This window comes from Elephantulus edwardii, unplaced genomic scaffold, assembly GCF_000299155.1.
Source record: "Elephantulus edwardii isolate Elephantulus edwardi_28Jun2011 unplaced genomic scaffold, EleEdw1.0 scaffold00084, whole genome shotgun sequence".
NCBI classification, from domain to species: Eukaryota; Metazoa; Chordata; class Mammalia; order Macroscelidea; family Macroscelididae; genus Elephantulus; species Elephantulus edwardii.
Window position 1 is genome coordinate 10,471,963 of NW_006399834.1, and position 18,041 is coordinate 10,490,003.

Consider the following 18,041-nt stretch of genomic DNA (forward strand, 5'->3'; position numbering starts at 1 on the left):
GGAAGGAAGGAAGGAAGGAAGGAAGGAAGGAAGGAAGGAAGGAAGGAAGGAAGGAAAGAAATAGAAAGAAACCATTCTAGTTGTTTGAATCCACCAGATGTTCTGCTGGAGAAGGAGGGGCGATCTCCTCCTGTGTCAATCAGATACCACTCGACAGTACACAAGAACAGCAACAACAACTATTCTGAGTTCATAGGGTATAAAAAAACAGGAAGTTTGCCATTTTTGCCCAGTTAACCCCTGATCAGTATCCGGAAAACAGTAAGCTAAGTTTCATTATTAGTCATGACACCCAGAATCTAGAATTTAGACATACCTGTCTATTTGTATGAAGTTCCCAAGATGACTCTAACTGAGTTGCTATGTTTCTGAGTGTAACCACTACTCCACGAGGCATACTTTCAACAGCTTTAAAGTGGTCATCGTATAAATCTCGAGCCATAGTTCGTACCTATCAAAATAAAGGAGAAATCTTCAATATACTTAATTTTCACCAAATATTTCCCTTTACATGTATGTTTGTATGCAACTTAATGCTTTAAAATATTTAAGTTGTGTCAACTTTCCAAAATATGACTACTATTTTGAATCACCTACAGTCTAAAGTTGGAATAGTTCCCCAACATATTTTAGGAGCATCATATGTAAAAGAGACATTTAAAGTTTTCATTTAATTATTTAAGCTATATATATATCTAACAGGTGATTAGGTTTTTTTTGTTTTGTTTTGTTTTGTTTTTTAGGTGATTAGGTTTTTAAGAAAAACCCTCATGGTGATCTAGTCAACATCAATTCCAGTGGATTTTCAGAGGCTGTCAGTCATGTCTCTCTTTGTTAGATCACTGGATGTATTCAAACTCTCAGAGCTGCTACCTTTGAGAGAGCAATGCAATTCCCTACAGATTATGCCACCATAGGTCCCAGTTTAGATGAAGTATATCAAGTGCGCCTGTTTACCCAAAAGTATGTGGTTTGAATCCACCACGTGCCCTGTAGAAGAATCTCCTCCCATGCACTTTACTGCCTCTGGAAATCATCCTGGAGGGTCAGCTATGGGTCAGTTCTGACTTTATGGTACACAACAATATAAAAGAAATTTACTTGGTTCAAAAGAACCAAGTTAATTTTATAAAAATACAATTTTGTAAAATAAACTTTTAGAATGAACCAATTAGAAAACATAAATATGCAAAAAGAAGAAAACAAAACCAATTATAATCCCACCAAAGTTAATTTTTAAAAAACATTGTGAATATACTTTGGATTTCATTGGGGTTTGGTGGGGGTTTTCCCCATCTATAAGTTTACAAAACAGTGCATACTACACACATCAACATATTTCACATATTTCGCATTTCATGAGAAGTAACATATAAAAAAAACTGGAATAAGTCAAGAAAGAAATAGTCCAGCCATAAAATTTAAAAAACTTTCAAATGTGGAACTTAGTTATTATCATGACTCTTAAAATGTAGCAAATTAATACATCTGTTACTGAACCTTTTAAAAATTGTATTTTCATCTCAGATACCATTAAAACTAAGCACCAAAATGTGAATGTAGACCCAACAAGCTCTTTGCCAGATCATTAAGTATTAAATCATCCTTTTAAGATATGATTATACATTTTTTAGTTGTTTTGTATCACTAAAAAGATATTACTATCACCAATAATTTCAGTATGTTTCAAGTTTGCGGGATAGTAGTAAGATAATTTTTATAATCTTTGTTGCTTTCTACTATATTTCAGTTTAATAGACAGACTTGCTAAATTATAAATATACATGTATTATAGAAAACTAATACGGAAAATGTTAGATTAGGCTAAATAATATATGCTCAATTTTCTAAACATTTATAATTTGTAATTTACTACTCAAACTTTACCAAGTAATAATAAAAGACAGAAAAATAGTATCGTACACACAAACATACCTTTTGCTTTGTTTTTTCTAACTTGGATTTCAGTTTTCTTCCTCTTTTGCCAGTCCAACCAGTCACAAATTCTGAACCTTAAATAAAAAGGCATTTCTCAGAACATACTTAATGCAATTTAAGATTCCATTTATTCTTGCCTGCTAAGCCTATATACCTATGTACTTACCCAGAGAAGTTTCTGCAGTGAATGAATGTTTAGTTCCTCTATTAGATTCAAATACAAAACCAGGTAGATCTTCTTTCAATATTGTAGCTTGCTGACCATCAGAGTTATGTATAGCAATTTCTCCTTCTTTTAGACATGTTAGTGACCAATTGCCTACAGTAAGTTTAGTAGGTCCTGGTGCAGAGAGTATAGGTTGACTTGAAGTAGATGGCTTTACTTGGCCTCGAGCTCTTTGTAATTTCTCTAAGAATTCACTTCTGCTTTCTATAAAGACAAAATGCTTGTTGTACACATTATTCATTTCAAATATTCTCATGTTTTAAAACAAAAGAAATTACGTACTGGAATATCAATTTTAAAAACCAAACAATAATAATTTTAGTTCTTTGGTAGCATTCCACCTATTTTAGGTTCAGGCATTAAAATTAATCCTTATAGGAATAATTTTTTTTTTTTAAAACAGAAGGATTTGAGGAAAAGACAAAATCTGAGACTGTAACATACACATACAACCTAATACACAAAGAAATGCAGATTTTCTTATAATTTAGAGGAAACAGGGATACAGTTGTGGTACAAGATATAGCAGTGCATAACTGTATTCCTTATTTCACAGGATAAAACAGTATCATTAAATTGCATTTAGGGTACCCTCATTTTTGGTTATTTTAAAATAACTGATCATATGATCTCAAATATATGCTATTTTTATGACAATGGTAGCAAAATTAAGAGAAGAGGAATTAGAGAAAGTAATATAATTATATGCACCAAAACAAAGTATTACCTGAACTATCTGATCCTCCCTCAGGACTGCCACTTGAATACATAGTGGCTAGTTTTCCATCCAAGATAAATCTGAACCATCCATTACTGCCATTAGATAATTCTAAGGCTGCTGCATCACTCCAGATATATAAGCAGTCTCTTCCCCTGATGATTGACCAGTCTCTCCAATGATAAGGTTTCCCCTGTTGTAATTCTTTGGCATCTTCCTGTGGTTCATCTTCCTAGATGTGTAAAATTCAGTGCAACAAGGAAAAACAATTTCTATTTCAAATATTCTGAACTATTTTAAAAATATGACAAGAAATCTACTATAAAATGAAAATCTTAACCATAATATTTGGTTCTATATGATAATATGTACTGATATGTACTGATGAAGTAATAATCACTTACTACTCACTGCCATTAAGCTGAAAGCCACTCATAGCTGATGCTGGTAATAGCACAGATGATCAGCCATCTTTTTCCTGGGGAGCCACTACTGAAGCAGACCACCAAGACACACATTGCCACTGGCTTAGCAGTGCAATTCCCTAAGGACTATGCTACCTGAGCCCCTACCTATGAACATAATCTACACTAAATCTTACAAATAATTCCTTAAATTTTTAAAAGAAATTCATATAAATAAGACGACTAGTGAATTAGTTCTATCACAACTAGCTCATACATTTAAGCTTGGTTCCTTTTGAGATGGTGCATATAGTATATATAAACCGAAGAAATATTCATTTTTTTTGCCCCTATATAAGCCGTCTAATTGTTCAAACATTTCCTGACTGAACTGTCTCAATATTTTTGTATTAATAAAATCTATTGTGGGATATCAATCTAGTATTACACCATCATAACACTTTCTTAATTACTATAGGCTTTATATTAAGTCTTGAGCTCTGATGACCTAGTAACAAGAAGCCATGCTGCAATCCTGAAGGCATGCGAGTTCAAGTTCACCAGCTGTTCTGCGGAGAAGAATGAGCAATCTCTTCCTGTACAATTAACTGCCTCTGAAAACCTGCCAGAAGGTCTGTTATGAGTTGGTTCAGAGTAGATGGTACACAACAGCAGCAACATATAAGTCTTAAAATCTGGAGGAGTATATTCTATTGCATTAAACTATTTCTCTGTTTCCGCCAATAGCACACTGATTTAATTACAGTACATTTCTAATAACCTAAAGCCCCAGGGTATATTTATCTCAAATTTTCTCCTTTTCAAGTCTGTTTTTTAATCTAAGTCCTCTGAATTCCCACTTAAAAATCAGAATGTTAGTTTCTAAAAAAAATTGGGTCTTAGTTTCTCTGTTGAGATATTGTTTCCTGAATGAAAAATTTCCACAGTGATGAATCAAAACACTTACTGGTTTGTTTTTTTGCTTTGTTTCATTTGTTGTTAAATCCTTTAGTAATTCTGAAGATTAACCAGACTTAGGAGTCACATACTCCCAAACTCCAAGGATTTCTACATTTAACAACTTATACTCAAAGTTACTCTTCAAAATATTACCACTCTTGTCATTACTGTACAGTAAGCATTCATTCAGAATTAAGGCTAAAGCACTGCTGACAATCATTAGACAGACATGGTATACTTTAAGGGTGTGCTACGTTAAGAATCATTCATGTATACAACAAAATGGTTAGTAAAAGCTTTTTATATGCATATCTACAGTCGTAAACCATCTCTTCATAAATTACTTATTAATTACAAAGGAAAAGAATACTTTTACAAACTAAGTAGTCAAGCTAGTATCATAAGCAATGCAGCAAACAGACATCATGTACTTCTGAAAAGGATCACTTGTATGATATTCTAAGCAAAAACACATAACTTAAACCAAATTATGAAGAAATCAGGAAGAAATAAAAACTGCGGGTCACTGTCCAAAATAACTGTTTTGTCCTTTTCAAAATGCCAAGGCTGTAAGAGTCAAAGAAAAGCTAAGGAACTCTTGCTTCTTTTCAGGGACATGATACCTAAATAATATAATGTTTATTTCTGGTCTGAAATCCGAATTGGGGGGAGAATATGCTATTAAGTATACTACACAACTGGCAAAATCTGAATATGGTCTATGGATTAGATTCTAAGTTTTTTTTTATTTATATTAAATTTCTTAATTTGGGTTACTAGCTTGGGACTATACTGTATCAGAAAAGACTCCATTTGTGGGGGCAGGTGGTGATTCTGTGTGCCTAACATATGTAGGTATAAAAAAGAATATCCATCTACTTATTTTAAAATACTATCTTTACATATACACAAGATGTGTGTGCAAATTACAAAGTAAATTGGGCAAAATGCTTATATGTAGTGAACATGGCTAAAAAATATTTTGTTATTCTCTATCTGCAGATTATATTCATTTTTAAACAGAAAACAAATTAAATTTTAAAATTATAAAACTACTTTATATAATCTTTTTTTTCTTCCTTCATAAACTGTACTTTCTCCCCCACTCCCCAGAGACTATTTCTAATACCGCTAAAATTAACAGCACTCACTTTTTCTGGTTTTGCTTCCTCTTCATTCTCATCATCAGATGAAGGTCCCGCTAAAGTTGACACTTTGCTAATTACACCAAGCCTGGCCAGCTGATCCAAAAATATGTCACCACCTTTATCTACTAAATCCCTTATGATCTGCAAAGCTAGCAAATGTCCATCATCATCATCCTAGAGGGTAGCAGAATAAGTAAAAGCAAAGAAAGGAAAACAATTATTTTTAAAATATTAAGTACATTGATTAAAAATAAGTACATTGATAAGCCTGGAGTGGAGAAATGCAACAATTTCCCAATGACAAATGACAATTAGGACAAAACTTGTATTACTATATTTAGCACCATTAAAAACTAATTAAATCTATAGGAGGTAAAAAAAAAGAAAAAGGGACCTCTTGATCAAGAACAGTTGCAGTGATTTCCACTAGTACTGTAGGCAAATTGTGACCAACATCAGAATCACAAACTTCTTTTAATAGTGCTTCAGAGCAAAAATGAATCATTTTCCGAATCAGAGCAAGACTTGCTTTCCTAGAATAGCAGAAGAAAAAAAATTATTAATTATAAGAAACAATAATTCAAAATGAAACTATATATTAATGAAAATTAAAATATCTTTTATTATTACCAGGCAGGACAACATTTACCATTTTTTTACCTGTGCCATTCAAAGGGAAATAGTTTCATGGGTTTCATCCAAGCCTTCTTGGCTCCAGAAAAGAACAGATTTCATGAACTTTTAAAATTCTCTATTTCTGCGATTTTGCATTGTTGTTTTAGAATATTTTGGAGTATTTTTGGAATATTAGTACAATATCATTACAATATTGTAATGATAGATGAGTACTAATCTTTTTCATCAAATTACAAAACAAGTATTGTATTTTTTTTTTCATAAATAACAGACACCTTCTACATTTGTTTACCAACTGCTACTTCCCCTCTCAAAGCACTTTTATAAATGTGCTATGCCGAACTGTGTTTTTTTTTTGTTGTTGAAGCAGTTGGCAAGCAAATATAAAAGGTGCTAAAAGACAAGTACTTATTTTTGAGTCATCCTTATTCACTGTCCAATTTACACATGTACATGAAGCAAATGAAAATACCACAGCTGAGGGCAGGTGAACCTTAGTTCCCTAAGTGACATCTTTGCTTTCAAACTTGTTTTTCTCTTACTGTGATTTTAACGATGGTTTACAGAAAGGTTGGGTTTTCATTCATTCAATGTTACACATTTTCCTCCCACTCCTACTACAGTTCACTTTGCAATGCACCTCTTGTTCCAGATTCCTGTCATACATATAATGCCTAATTATGTATTTCTTTCAGACAGTCCTTCCCCTCATCTGTTCCAATAGTGTTCACTGTTCCAATAGTGTTCATTATCTATCCACTTTTCCTATTCTCCCCCAAAATCCCATGTGAGTCTATTTTATAACAGTGGTATTATATAGTATTTGTCCTTTTATAACAGAGGTATCTCACACAGCGTAACATCTTCCACACTCACCCACGTTGTGCAGTGTTTTATGAGTTCACCATTTTCTCAATGTTGTGTAATACTGTGTGAATGTACCACAGTTTTTCTATCAATTCGTTTGTTGATGAACAGTTGGGCTGCTTCCATCCCTTTGCTTCTGTTAATGCAGCAATAAATAAGGGTGTATACACGTGTTTCAATTGTAGCTCTGGTTTCTTTAGGGTATAGTCTCAGTAGTGGAATTTCTGGGTCAAATGGTATTTCTATTTCCAACTCTGTGACAAAGTTCCAGACCACCTTCCACAGTAGTTGTACCATTTTACAATCCTACTAGCAATGAATAAAAGTTCCAACATCGCCGCAACATTGTCTCACCAGCCTTTGTTTGCCGCCCTGCTGAACTTTGCTAATGCTGCTGGGGTGAGATGCTATCTCATAGTTATTTTGGCTTTTGAAGCCTTTAAAGAGGCCTTTTGCAGCAGGTTTTTTCAGCACAGTATGTCATTTGATTTCTTAACTGCACCTTCCATATAGGTTGACAGAGCATCCACACAAAATGTGATCTTTGACAATGTCAATCTTTTCTCGATTGGTCCAGCTGTGAGGATTTCTGTTTATGCTGAAATATAATCTCTGAGCTTCATCAGTAAGTGCATCAAGTTTTCTTTGTTTTCAGCAAGCAAGGTCGTGTCATCTATTTACTGAAAGTTGCTAAATCAGTTTCTTTTTCCATTCCTTATTCCACATTTTTCTTCATATAGTCCAACTTCTCAGATCACTTGCTCAGCATATATAGAGAAAAGTATGGTAAAGGATACAACTCTAACATACATCTCTCCACACTTTACATCACATAGTATATTTGAACAACTACCTGTTAGTCTAGGTACAGGTTCCTTGTGAGCACGATTAAGTGTTCTGGAATTTCATTCTCTTTACTATTACCTATAATTTGTTATGACCACACAACCAAATGCTTCTGCATAACCACTAAAACATTAACAAATAAAAGACAGGGAAACACGTCTTCGATATTATTTAGCCAATGACTAGGTACATCAGTTAAAACATCCCTTGTTTTGTCCGCATGGTCAGGCAGACTTCTTTAAGTTCACTTTCAATATTCTCCTGCAATGTTTTTAAATTATTTTCAGTAAAGTTTTAGCTCTGTGTAATATTAATAGTAATCTTCTATGTGCTATAGTGAAAATAATAAAAATCAAACCCTCACTCAGACAAAAACTAGCAGCTATCCTGTAACTCTCCTATTCCTTCACTTCTCACTTGTTATTGTCACCAATGCCTCTAGGAGCTAATTCTAAACCTCTAGAATCTGGCCCCACAATTCCTTACGCAGTCTTTTTTCACTCTTGTCCTCTCTCCAATCATTTTCTCCATCTTGCTTCATTAACATGGTCTATGAATTCTTCACAGATCATAAAAGGTTCCTGCTGCCTGCCTTTTTAACTGAGTTTACCTAATATTTCCTACAATGCAATAGGAAAGCATTTAAAATTACTGGCAAAACATACTCATAGAGTCATAAAGTAACTATCTACTGAGTACCTAACAACTGAATCATTAAGTCCTATTTTATTCTTCCCTTTACAGGAATACAGCAGTAGAAAAGCAAAGTCAGTTCTGAGTCAACTCTAGAGGAGAGACAGACAATACACTAAAACAAACAAAACAAAAACATAGCAAGTCTTCAAATTCAGGCTTAAGTTCTAGGAAAACAGTAAAACAGGACTACTGAGGTGGAGTAAATTAGGATAGAACATTGGAAATTAGATCTAAATTGTGTGAAAACAATAGCCATTCAAAAGATTTGGAGACAGAAACTTTCCAGCAAAGGGGGGCGGGGAAAGAATCAATGCAAAAGCCCTTAGGTAGGAACTCATTAAAATGTTTTTAAAACACAAAGAATGTAGTGTAATAGATCAAGAGATAATGTTAAATGAGATCAGAGCACTTGTGCAGCTTAATTAAGACCCTGTAAGCCTGATTTAGGAGTCTCATTTTAGTCTAAAGCCAACTTGAAGCTACTGTAGGTTTAAACCGTGGATATTGTTTTAATTTTAAAAAAAAAATTCTATTTAATATGTTCAAATAGATTACAGAGGAACAAGATAAAACACTGGCCACCACAAAAAGCCTCCAAACAAAGCTTTATGAAGTTCAACAACTTCCTTCTGTATTCCTTCTACTTTATTTTTATTTTATATTAGTTTGCAAACAAAATTCAAATTCATTGTGTATCATTTATGTACACTGAGTTTCACACATCCCTACATTCACATTGTTTCAAATGATCACTCTGATTTTCATTCTTAATGAATATTTTAGAAAAAGCCCCAAATCCACTGGATAAAATATAAGTAAAACTACATGACTGTCAAGATGTAATAAGAATTACAAATAGTATAAATACCTTATTGAAGGTAGCATAGTTTGCTGAAATGTTTGTGCAAATACTGGCAATAATCTTTTCAAGTATATGGGTGCCATTTCTGGATCTCCTTTGGGCTCATTACATTCTTCTTCATCTTTGTTTGTATCCTTCTTTTTCTTGTCATCTCCTTTATTAACAGGACACATCCAGTCACCTGCAGACAAAGTATGTTTCAATAAAATAATTTTTTATGAACTTTCTTTCAAAAGTTATCTGAAGAAAAAAATTTTTTTAACCAAAGAAAAAAGCAATTGGGGTGGGGGGCAGGAAGGAAAATATGCAACAATGAAGGACTGGAAACCCAAGTTCTTCATAAACTATCATTAAAATTTTACTTAAAAAAAAACTCATCCCAATTCCCTCACTGTGCATAATACAAAATAATGATTGATTTACATACATATTATAACTCTATTTTCCATAATATGGCAGTAAAATTACTTATTCTACCTTAAAAAGAAGTATTCTGTGAAGGAATGTGTGAAAAACAATGTATACAAATGTTGTATGCAAACCAATATTAAAAAAAAAAATTAAAATGAAAGAAAAATCTTAAGATATAACCAAATTTAAACTATGTTGTTTAAGGTGCCATTGAGTATGATTCCCAGCAACCCTATAGATCATAGCTTGTACTATCCTCATCATCTCTGGCATACTCGAGGCCACTGCAGCAGTCACTGTGATCACTACAAAAGGTCATTCATTATAAAGGAGAAAGAAAAAATAAAAATGAATGTTAAGCAGAGAGTCTGAAAACTGCAATAAGGCATCAAGAAGTCAAAACAAAGGGAAATGATGCTGAAGGAAAAGAGCTGAATAGAGTATTTCAAAGGGCAGTTCAAGGAGAAGAAAGCAAACTATTTTATCAATGTGCAGAAATTTGAATTGTAGGTTAAAACAATAAAAACTCACTTAGCATTTCTCAAGCTGAAAGAACTAAAATACAAATTCAAGCCTCAAGTTTCAATACTTAGAGATAAAAAGGGCAATTTAAACTCTAATAACTTAATTATTGTTGTATATTACGTGCCATAGAGTTGGAACCAACCCATCACTGACCTTCAAGTGAAGTTTTCAGAGGCAGTTAATCAGGAGGAGACTGCCCTTAATTAACAATAATAAACTGAAATTGGAACTTTTTTTAAGGAAGAAAAAACAAAATTCAACTCACTGCCATCAAGTGAGAACCAATTCAGAGCTGACCAGTGGATTCTGGAGGCTGAAAATTACACAGGAGGAGATTGTCATCTTTGACCTGGTGAGCAACTGGTGGGGTCAGTAGTGACACCTATGGGCTAGCAGCAAAACTCCCTACTATCAACTATGCACCAGAGCTCCCTTTGTATTGATGAAGGTGCTTGTAAACGCTAGCAACTCTATTGAGCCGAACTGCAATTAAGGAGATAATCTTAGACATCTCACTTGATTCCAAGAAATATTTCATGAAAAACTAAGTAAATACGTAAAAATTTGATCAAACTACTTTGTCTAGACATTACTCACTTATCTTTATATGACATTCACTTGTCTCCTCGCAAAATATAGTATGATGTTAACAAAAAATATGGCCTAAGGAAGCAAGCTCTGGTGGCTTACTGAGACAAGTTTGAACCCACTGACTGTTCTGCAGGACAAAGATGGGCAATCGCCTCTCATACGATTTACAACCTCTAAAAGCCTGCTGGAAGGTCAGCAAAAGTCAATTTTGTCTTGAGAGCAATGAATAAGTGATGATATTAGAGATTAAGCAATGTAAGGTACTTATTAAATTATCTGACAACATAAGGCATTCATACTAGTGTAAGATTAATATAGCCACAAAAAGCTACTTCTATGCAAGGGAAGATAAAAAGTCATAGCAGCAAATTTAGAAGGAATAAGTTTACCACTCACCTGGAGACTGAAGTATAGCTACTACTTCACTATGGCCCCTTTCTCGAGCTTTATCTAACGGAGTTTTTCCATCTTCATCTCTCAAGTCTGGGTTTGCACCATGTCTTAATAGAGTCTAGAGAAAAAAAGGGAATTTAATTTGGATATAACTGTTAATATCTTATTTCTCGCTGATATTCAACTCTGGAAACAAATTTTCTAGAATTAAGTCATCAATCTAAATCTCTGCCTTTGTGCTTATCATTATAAAGGTGATCTATTTATAGATAGTGAAAATGAGAAATCCATTTAATTTGTTTATTTAACTGCAAATTAAGTATGTTCATATCTGAATCCACTGTTTTCTCCATCAAATTTCCCCCTACAACTTCATTACTTTCACAGGGCACTCTTATTCAGTTGTGGCTTATAATTAAAACCTAAATTATCTGACAGTAATCATCCACATTATTTTCTATGAAGAGTAAATTACCAATTAGGTCAATTCTTTGTCAAAGCCATTACCATTATCTGTCCTTCATTTCTATCCATGCTGTTATCACCCTATACCCTTCAGGTATCACTAACTAATCTGTCACTGATACATCTTAATAGAGATTAAGACGTATGATTCTCCTAAATTCAAAAGCTCTTTCTGCTCTTGACTGCATCAGAATCTACTTTCTGACATTTTTTTCATAGCTACACAATCTGATCTCATGATTTCTTCAAATATTTACTTCTCTCAATTTCCACTGTGGGTTCATTTATGGCCTATAGCAAAGAAAATCATTATGCCAATCATGATGCCTTTGCTTCTATTTTCTCCTGACATATTTATCCCCTTCAACTATCACTTCAATTATCACTAATGCATCTATATTGTCTCTATTATATAATGTCTTCCCTAAGTTTATAATGTTTCTCAAACTTCAGTATTGCAGAGAAATAGCCAACTTAAATAGTAAAAAAATTTATCATAATTACTGCTACACTGCAGTCTTTTATGCATTTTCCATGTTTCCTAAATAACTATCTTGTGTTTGATAACACATAATATAAAGAAAAGCAGACTTATATATATCCTGTTGACACAATTATTAGTGCAGCTGTAGCAGCAGCAGCAAGATATGCATACAGTGCATTTTGGTTTATACCACTGTGCATATATTTGGAATATTTGTTCTATATTGCTGAGTGCTATCAAAAATATTCTTGTACGTCCCTATTGGGTTACCAGTCTTTTTAAAATCTTTATTATTTTTTTTTAATCTTTATATTTTGAGGGGCAGATTACCAGTCTTAAAACTGATCTGCACACCAGTAGACACAAAATTACTTCCCAAGCTCCCATCAGAGAAATGTGCAATACTATTTAATATTGTTCTGAGTCTCTGCCCCAAATCTGGCTACTTAAGACTAGAGTAACCTCTTGTCTCTAAAGGTATTGAATCAACCCCTTTTGCTGCCTGCAGAGTATCTAAAGCGATGGTCAGCCTTCATTCTTCCTCAACCTCTAGAATGGCCTAAAGCTGTGTCTTCAACCAACTAAAGCCAATCTGGGATTAACTGCATTATTGGCTTCACAAAGCACTGAGCTAAGGTTGCTTACTTGCATTATGTTATTAGGTGTAAAATAAAGTGTATGTTGTGCCTGTTTAGGTACTGTAAGCTGTTCTTCCAATTTGATGAATATAATCCCCTGAGGAGTTAGGGCAGACATAAATGAACAAATATCACATCTTCCACATCTAGCCTTCTGGAGGCCACATCTGTAGCAATTAGATAAACAGGTACTTTTCCATGTTTGAATTAATTTAGAACCCAGTCTCGCTCCTGTTAACTCTTGTCACCATGGGTAGCCTAGGCAGGCCACCTAACTATTTTTCTAATAAGTTAATCACATTCTTTTGGTTTCAATAAAAGTAATTGTCTTAAGTCTCCTTCTCCCTCATGGTATCTTCCACTAAACTTGTAAGCTTTTCATCCTTCTCCAGACCCACAATGTGAAAAACGCTGTGGTTTGCACTGGGTTCTAGTGCACCTAATTAGTCTTGAATGCTAAATATATCTAACAAATTATTAGAGATATTATTGTTGTTATATGCCATCAAGTCATGTACAACTCACAGCAAGCCTATGAACAAAAGATCTCAATCTTGTCCTATCCTGTGCTATCCTTACAATCTGACACACTCTTAATCCCACTGCTGCTGTCACTGTGCCAATCCATCTGGTTGAGTATCTTCTTCTCCTTCACTATCTTTATAAGTGAAGCATATAAGTATGATGTCTTTCTGCAAGGAATAGCCTCTCCTAGCAACATGCTCAAAAGTATGTGAGACAAAGCTTTGTCATCCTTGCTTCTAAGGAGAAGTCTGGCTGCACCTTACCCACAACATTATGTTTTTTTGACCGTCTATTGAATATTCAGTACTCTTTCCAACACCACAGTTCAAAGGCATTAATTTTTCTTCTTTCATCCTTATCCATCATGCAGCTCTCAAATGAACATCAACTGACTGAAAAGACCATGGTCTCTGAATCAGGCATATCCTGGTCCTTAACTAGTATCATACATCATTAAGTACCACTGAAAGTGGTTGGGTGGGAGGAAACTACTTCTAATTTAATTATAAAATAATGGTTTTCTATTTCATAACACTTTTCTTAATTTATTGAAACTTTCCTAAAGAGGTATTTTTCATTATCACGTAAATAAACATAAAGAATACAGATAAAATAGTATAAGACATTTTTGTAATCTCTTTGCATAATTCTTTTTCTTTCAGTTCAGGGTCACCAACATTTATATTGGAACACACAGTACTGTGTTCTATGGTGCACTTCAAAGTCATCATCTTCAGGCAACTCTAATATTTAAGGAGTCTTGGTGGGATAATATGGAGCTCTGGTGGTGTAGTCTGAAGAGAGTTTCACAGCTAACCCAAAAGTCATGTCTCTTTCACAGTCTGAATACATCAGAGGGCTCCTTAGCGGAAAAAAGATGGGCAATCTCCACCCATACTGGTGGATCAGTTATGAATCAGTTCTTGTTTGTTGACAACAGGTGTCTGGGATTGATTTGTTTTTTGGTGACACAGCTCTTACTGTATGGACTACTAAATGAAAAGTCTCATAAAGATTTATAGTCTGGAAAATGGACAGAGGGTTACTCTGATTTGGCATCTACCTGATGGCTGTTGGTTTATTCCACTATTTTCTTTGTTAGCTCATTGGCTCTTCTCTGTATTTATGTTAGGTGCTGTGGAGTCAACTACAACTTAGTGATCCTATGAACAACAATATGAACCTTGGCCTATCCCACACCATTCTCAGGATATGCACCATGCTCGAGCCCATTGTGGGAATCAAGGTTCCTCTCTTTCACTGACCCTCCCACCTTTCTCAGCATAATATCTTTTTCTAAGGACTGACCCCTGCTAACAACATGCCCAAAGGATATGAAAAGAAGCTTCACCATATTTGCTTCTGCCCACATTTCTCCTGAGACAAATCTGTTTTTTTCTACTGGCAGTATTTCAATACTCTTCCCATACACAATTAAAAAGTATCAATTCTCCTGTGGTCTTTCATATTCTCTGTTCAACTTAAAAATATATATGAAACAACTGAAAACAGCAGGGCTTAAGCCAGTCATTTCTCAGTGTCTCAACAGACATCTTTATAAGTATGAAAGATGAATTAATATTCTATAATTTGGACTTTACCTTTGCTACTTGAGGTCTTCCAAAACATGCAGCATAATGTAATGATGATGACCTTTGACCTCTATTAACATCAGCACCCCTCTCACAAAGAAATTCTACCTGTAAAATTATAAATAATAATAAAGTTGCCTTATTAATATTTTTTTATCTTTGATTTCAAATAAAAGGTGGCACTTATTAACTTACCATTTCCTGAGTTCCAAAGGCAGAGGCCCAGTTTAATAGTGTCTGACCCACATCATCCATAAAATTTACTTCAAAGGCTGGAAGTTTGAAGGAGAAGAAAACATAAAACAAAACATACAACTTATTTTTAATAGGAATAAAGAACTTAATTTTTTTAAAAAACTTGAACCGGACCACTTATTAATGATTCATTAACTATGGAGTCAAGAGATTGTCTTAAATAAAAATCAGACTTGATTATAAAATTAAGTAATTAGCAAACCTATGGTCTGCTACAAAAAAAAGTGTATCCTAGAATTTCTAACTCACTAGGGACCTACAAGACCTTAAGCTTTAAAATAACAGTTTTTTTTAAAAAAAATTCAAGTTAGTTTGCATTATTTCAAGAAAACATCAGCTCTAAATTTAAATCTGCAATTCACATTAGAATTTACAGGCTCTCCTAGTAAACAGATAAATGTCAAGCTTCACTCATTCAGTAAGCATTAACTGAGTTTTTTACCATGTACCAGGCTGATAATTACACAACAGTACGTGGTAGAGAAAGAGGGTATTACAGGAGTTGGCCATTTTGTTATCAGGCACAAATGTTAAGAATATTGTTAAAAAGCTAGAAATTGTCCATGTAATTCCTTATGTCACAGATTTCTCTTTTAACCATTAAAAAATATTTTCCGACCTCCTGTGTCAATTGCATCTATAAGGGCATCGGTATCTTTACTTCGAATACAGTCTATAAGCTGTCGATGTGAGCGTTCTCCAGAACTATCCAGTCTCCGAAGTCCTGGAATTCTTCCTGTAGAACCAGCACTAGACTTTGGCAAAGCCTTTCGTCCTTCAAATAATAGCACCAAGAGAAGGTCAACCAAACGCATGGTATCAAGCACACATCTTTCATCACCCTGCAGTGCACTTTCAATTGAATCTGGAAGCTCTGACCTCAGAAGATCCTAGAAAGAAAATGACAGAGGAAAGTGTAACTTATTTGCATTATACAAAAACCATTTCTCTCAAAGATTTAAAAGCAAAGATTAAAAACTACTCTTACATGTGTTACGACTGGAGAGCCTCTGCAGAGTGTTGATAGCAGACTTACAATAGTTGACACTTGATTACTCAATTTAGAATCTGCAGCTGTGGGAGGTGCTCCTGTGGTGCCACGACCTGGTTTACAAGCTGAGGAAGGCCCTGATGCAGTACCACCAGCAGCAGCCATTCGAGATAACAGTTCCTCAGTTAATCCATGTTTGGCTAGTGGAGCTGGGTCAACACCACGACGGGTAAATCGGTCAGCTAGTGAAGCAAAACATCGCAGAGCCCCATCTGAAACCTAATGATGTAGAGAATAAGCATCTGGACAAAATTCACCTAAAAAGGTCTGGTCCTAGTTCTGCTAACTGCATAACCTAAGCAATTTATTCAACTGCTCAAGGTCTCAGTCCCCTCATCTATAAAGCTAAGTAACAATAATACCAGTAGTTCATTTACCTCAGTATAAATGAGGAGGCACATGTATAGAACACAAATGTATAGAACAAAAATAGTAAAAGATCAATAAATACTAACTATGATGATTATAATTTTTCTAAGGTAATTTATGACATTTATTTTAAAATGTTACCATCTAAAAAGTATTAAAATACATTAAAAGTCTTATTTTTTAAGTTATGTTATGCTAATAAAACAAAAATTTACACATACAGCTTCATAAATATTTTGAAGTAAAATATTTATGAAGCTGTACGTATGACCTGAAATAGTGAGATTTTTTTTTTAAATTTTCAGTCAACAAAATTAGGGTGGACAATGTTTAAACCGAGCACAAGGGCACTTTTAGAAAATGATCATATGTTTAGAATTTTTAGTATTTTGAGCACAGGCACATTTTTATAATTTATGTTTCCCTGCACAAGCAAGCACAAACATACAAAGAGATACAAAATAAGAGAAAGAGATATAACAGATCATCTATTGTACCAATATGGAGCAGTAATTTACCTGATGATCTTCATGCTTTAATAAACTAGATAGAGATTCTACACAAATTTCTAAAGAAGAATCTTGAGGTTCCATTTTGCCACAAAGTCTTGATACAACAGCCATAGCAGAATGCAAGGTATCTTTATGAACAAGGTGTCCACTATCACGAATAAAGGTAAGCACACAGTTCAAACCGCCAGCCTCAAAGACAGCTCCTGACTCACGAGTGCATATCAGTTCTAATACCTATAACAGCAATGTGTAAAGGCGAAAACAGAAGTAAAACAAAATAGATTAATTCTAATCCTTAGGTAAGCCAACAGACCCAAATACTAACATTTTAATTTATAATCAATAGAAAAAGTGCCATTTTTTGCATTTATAGTCTATCTTCAAAATGCCGTAGGTTTTTATATTATCAATGACAAACAACTACAATTTATTAAATGTTTATAAACTTTATAATTTTTTAAGTACAGTAAGTGCTTTATTTATTGACACAGATCATTCTATTTCATCTATGAAACTCTCAACTTTTGTTTTCTAAATTGTGTCAATGTTTAAAGTGTTCAGTCTAGTAGAAAAAGTAAAAGAGATTAAAAGGGTCTCACAGGCTTGATAAACCTTTCTCCTATAAGCAAGAAAAGTATTTCAAGTAGGGAAATAAAATTATTGCCCTTTCAGGTAATAACAGTGTTATTACAGTGGAGGTGAGAGTCTTTGGTCAAATGTAAAAAATTCAAACATTAATGCTTAAGAATCAGGATAAAGTCTTGACAAGAAAATAGCAGCAGACTGACAAGGGGAAATAAACTAGAAAATATTTAATCATCTAGGTGTAAGGGAGCTCTGGTGGCTTAGTGGTAAGAAATGGTACTGTCAATTCATAGATAGGCAGTTTGAATGTTGTTGTTATGTGCCGTTGAGTCATTTGTGACTCA

The 18,041-nt window shown here is 34.0% G+C and overlaps 1 protein-coding gene across 1 annotated transcript in view; it reads right to left on the reverse strand.

Annotated features, from left to right (window-relative positions):
- The window catches only part of HECTD1 (HECT domain containing E3 ubiquitin protein ligase 1), a 97,670-nt gene that overhangs the window by 35,664 nt on the left and 43,965 nt on the right, over window positions 1-18,041 (reverse strand). The window contains exons 3-15 of the mRNA XM_006889974.1: window positions 17,119-17,346; window positions 16,169-16,450; window positions 15,800-16,070; window positions 15,121-15,197; window positions 14,935-15,033; window positions 11,225-11,339; window positions 9,308-9,482; window positions 5,789-5,927; window positions 5,398-5,568; window positions 2,892-3,114; window positions 2,105-2,368; window positions 1,936-2,012; window positions 317-451 (exon numbers count right to left, since the gene is read on the reverse strand). Coding sequence (XP_006890036.1) covers window positions 317-451; window positions 1,936-2,012; window positions 2,105-2,368; window positions 2,892-3,114; window positions 5,398-5,568; window positions 5,789-5,927; window positions 9,308-9,482; window positions 11,225-11,339; window positions 14,935-15,033; window positions 15,121-15,197; window positions 15,800-16,070; window positions 16,169-16,450; window positions 17,119-17,346 — 2,256 coding nt within the window. The remainder of the gene's footprint in view (window positions 1-316; window positions 452-1,935; window positions 2,013-2,104; window positions 2,369-2,891; window positions 3,115-5,397; window positions 5,569-5,788; window positions 5,928-9,307; window positions 9,483-11,224; window positions 11,340-14,934; window positions 15,034-15,120; window positions 15,198-15,799; window positions 16,071-16,168; window positions 16,451-17,118; window positions 17,347-18,041) is intronic.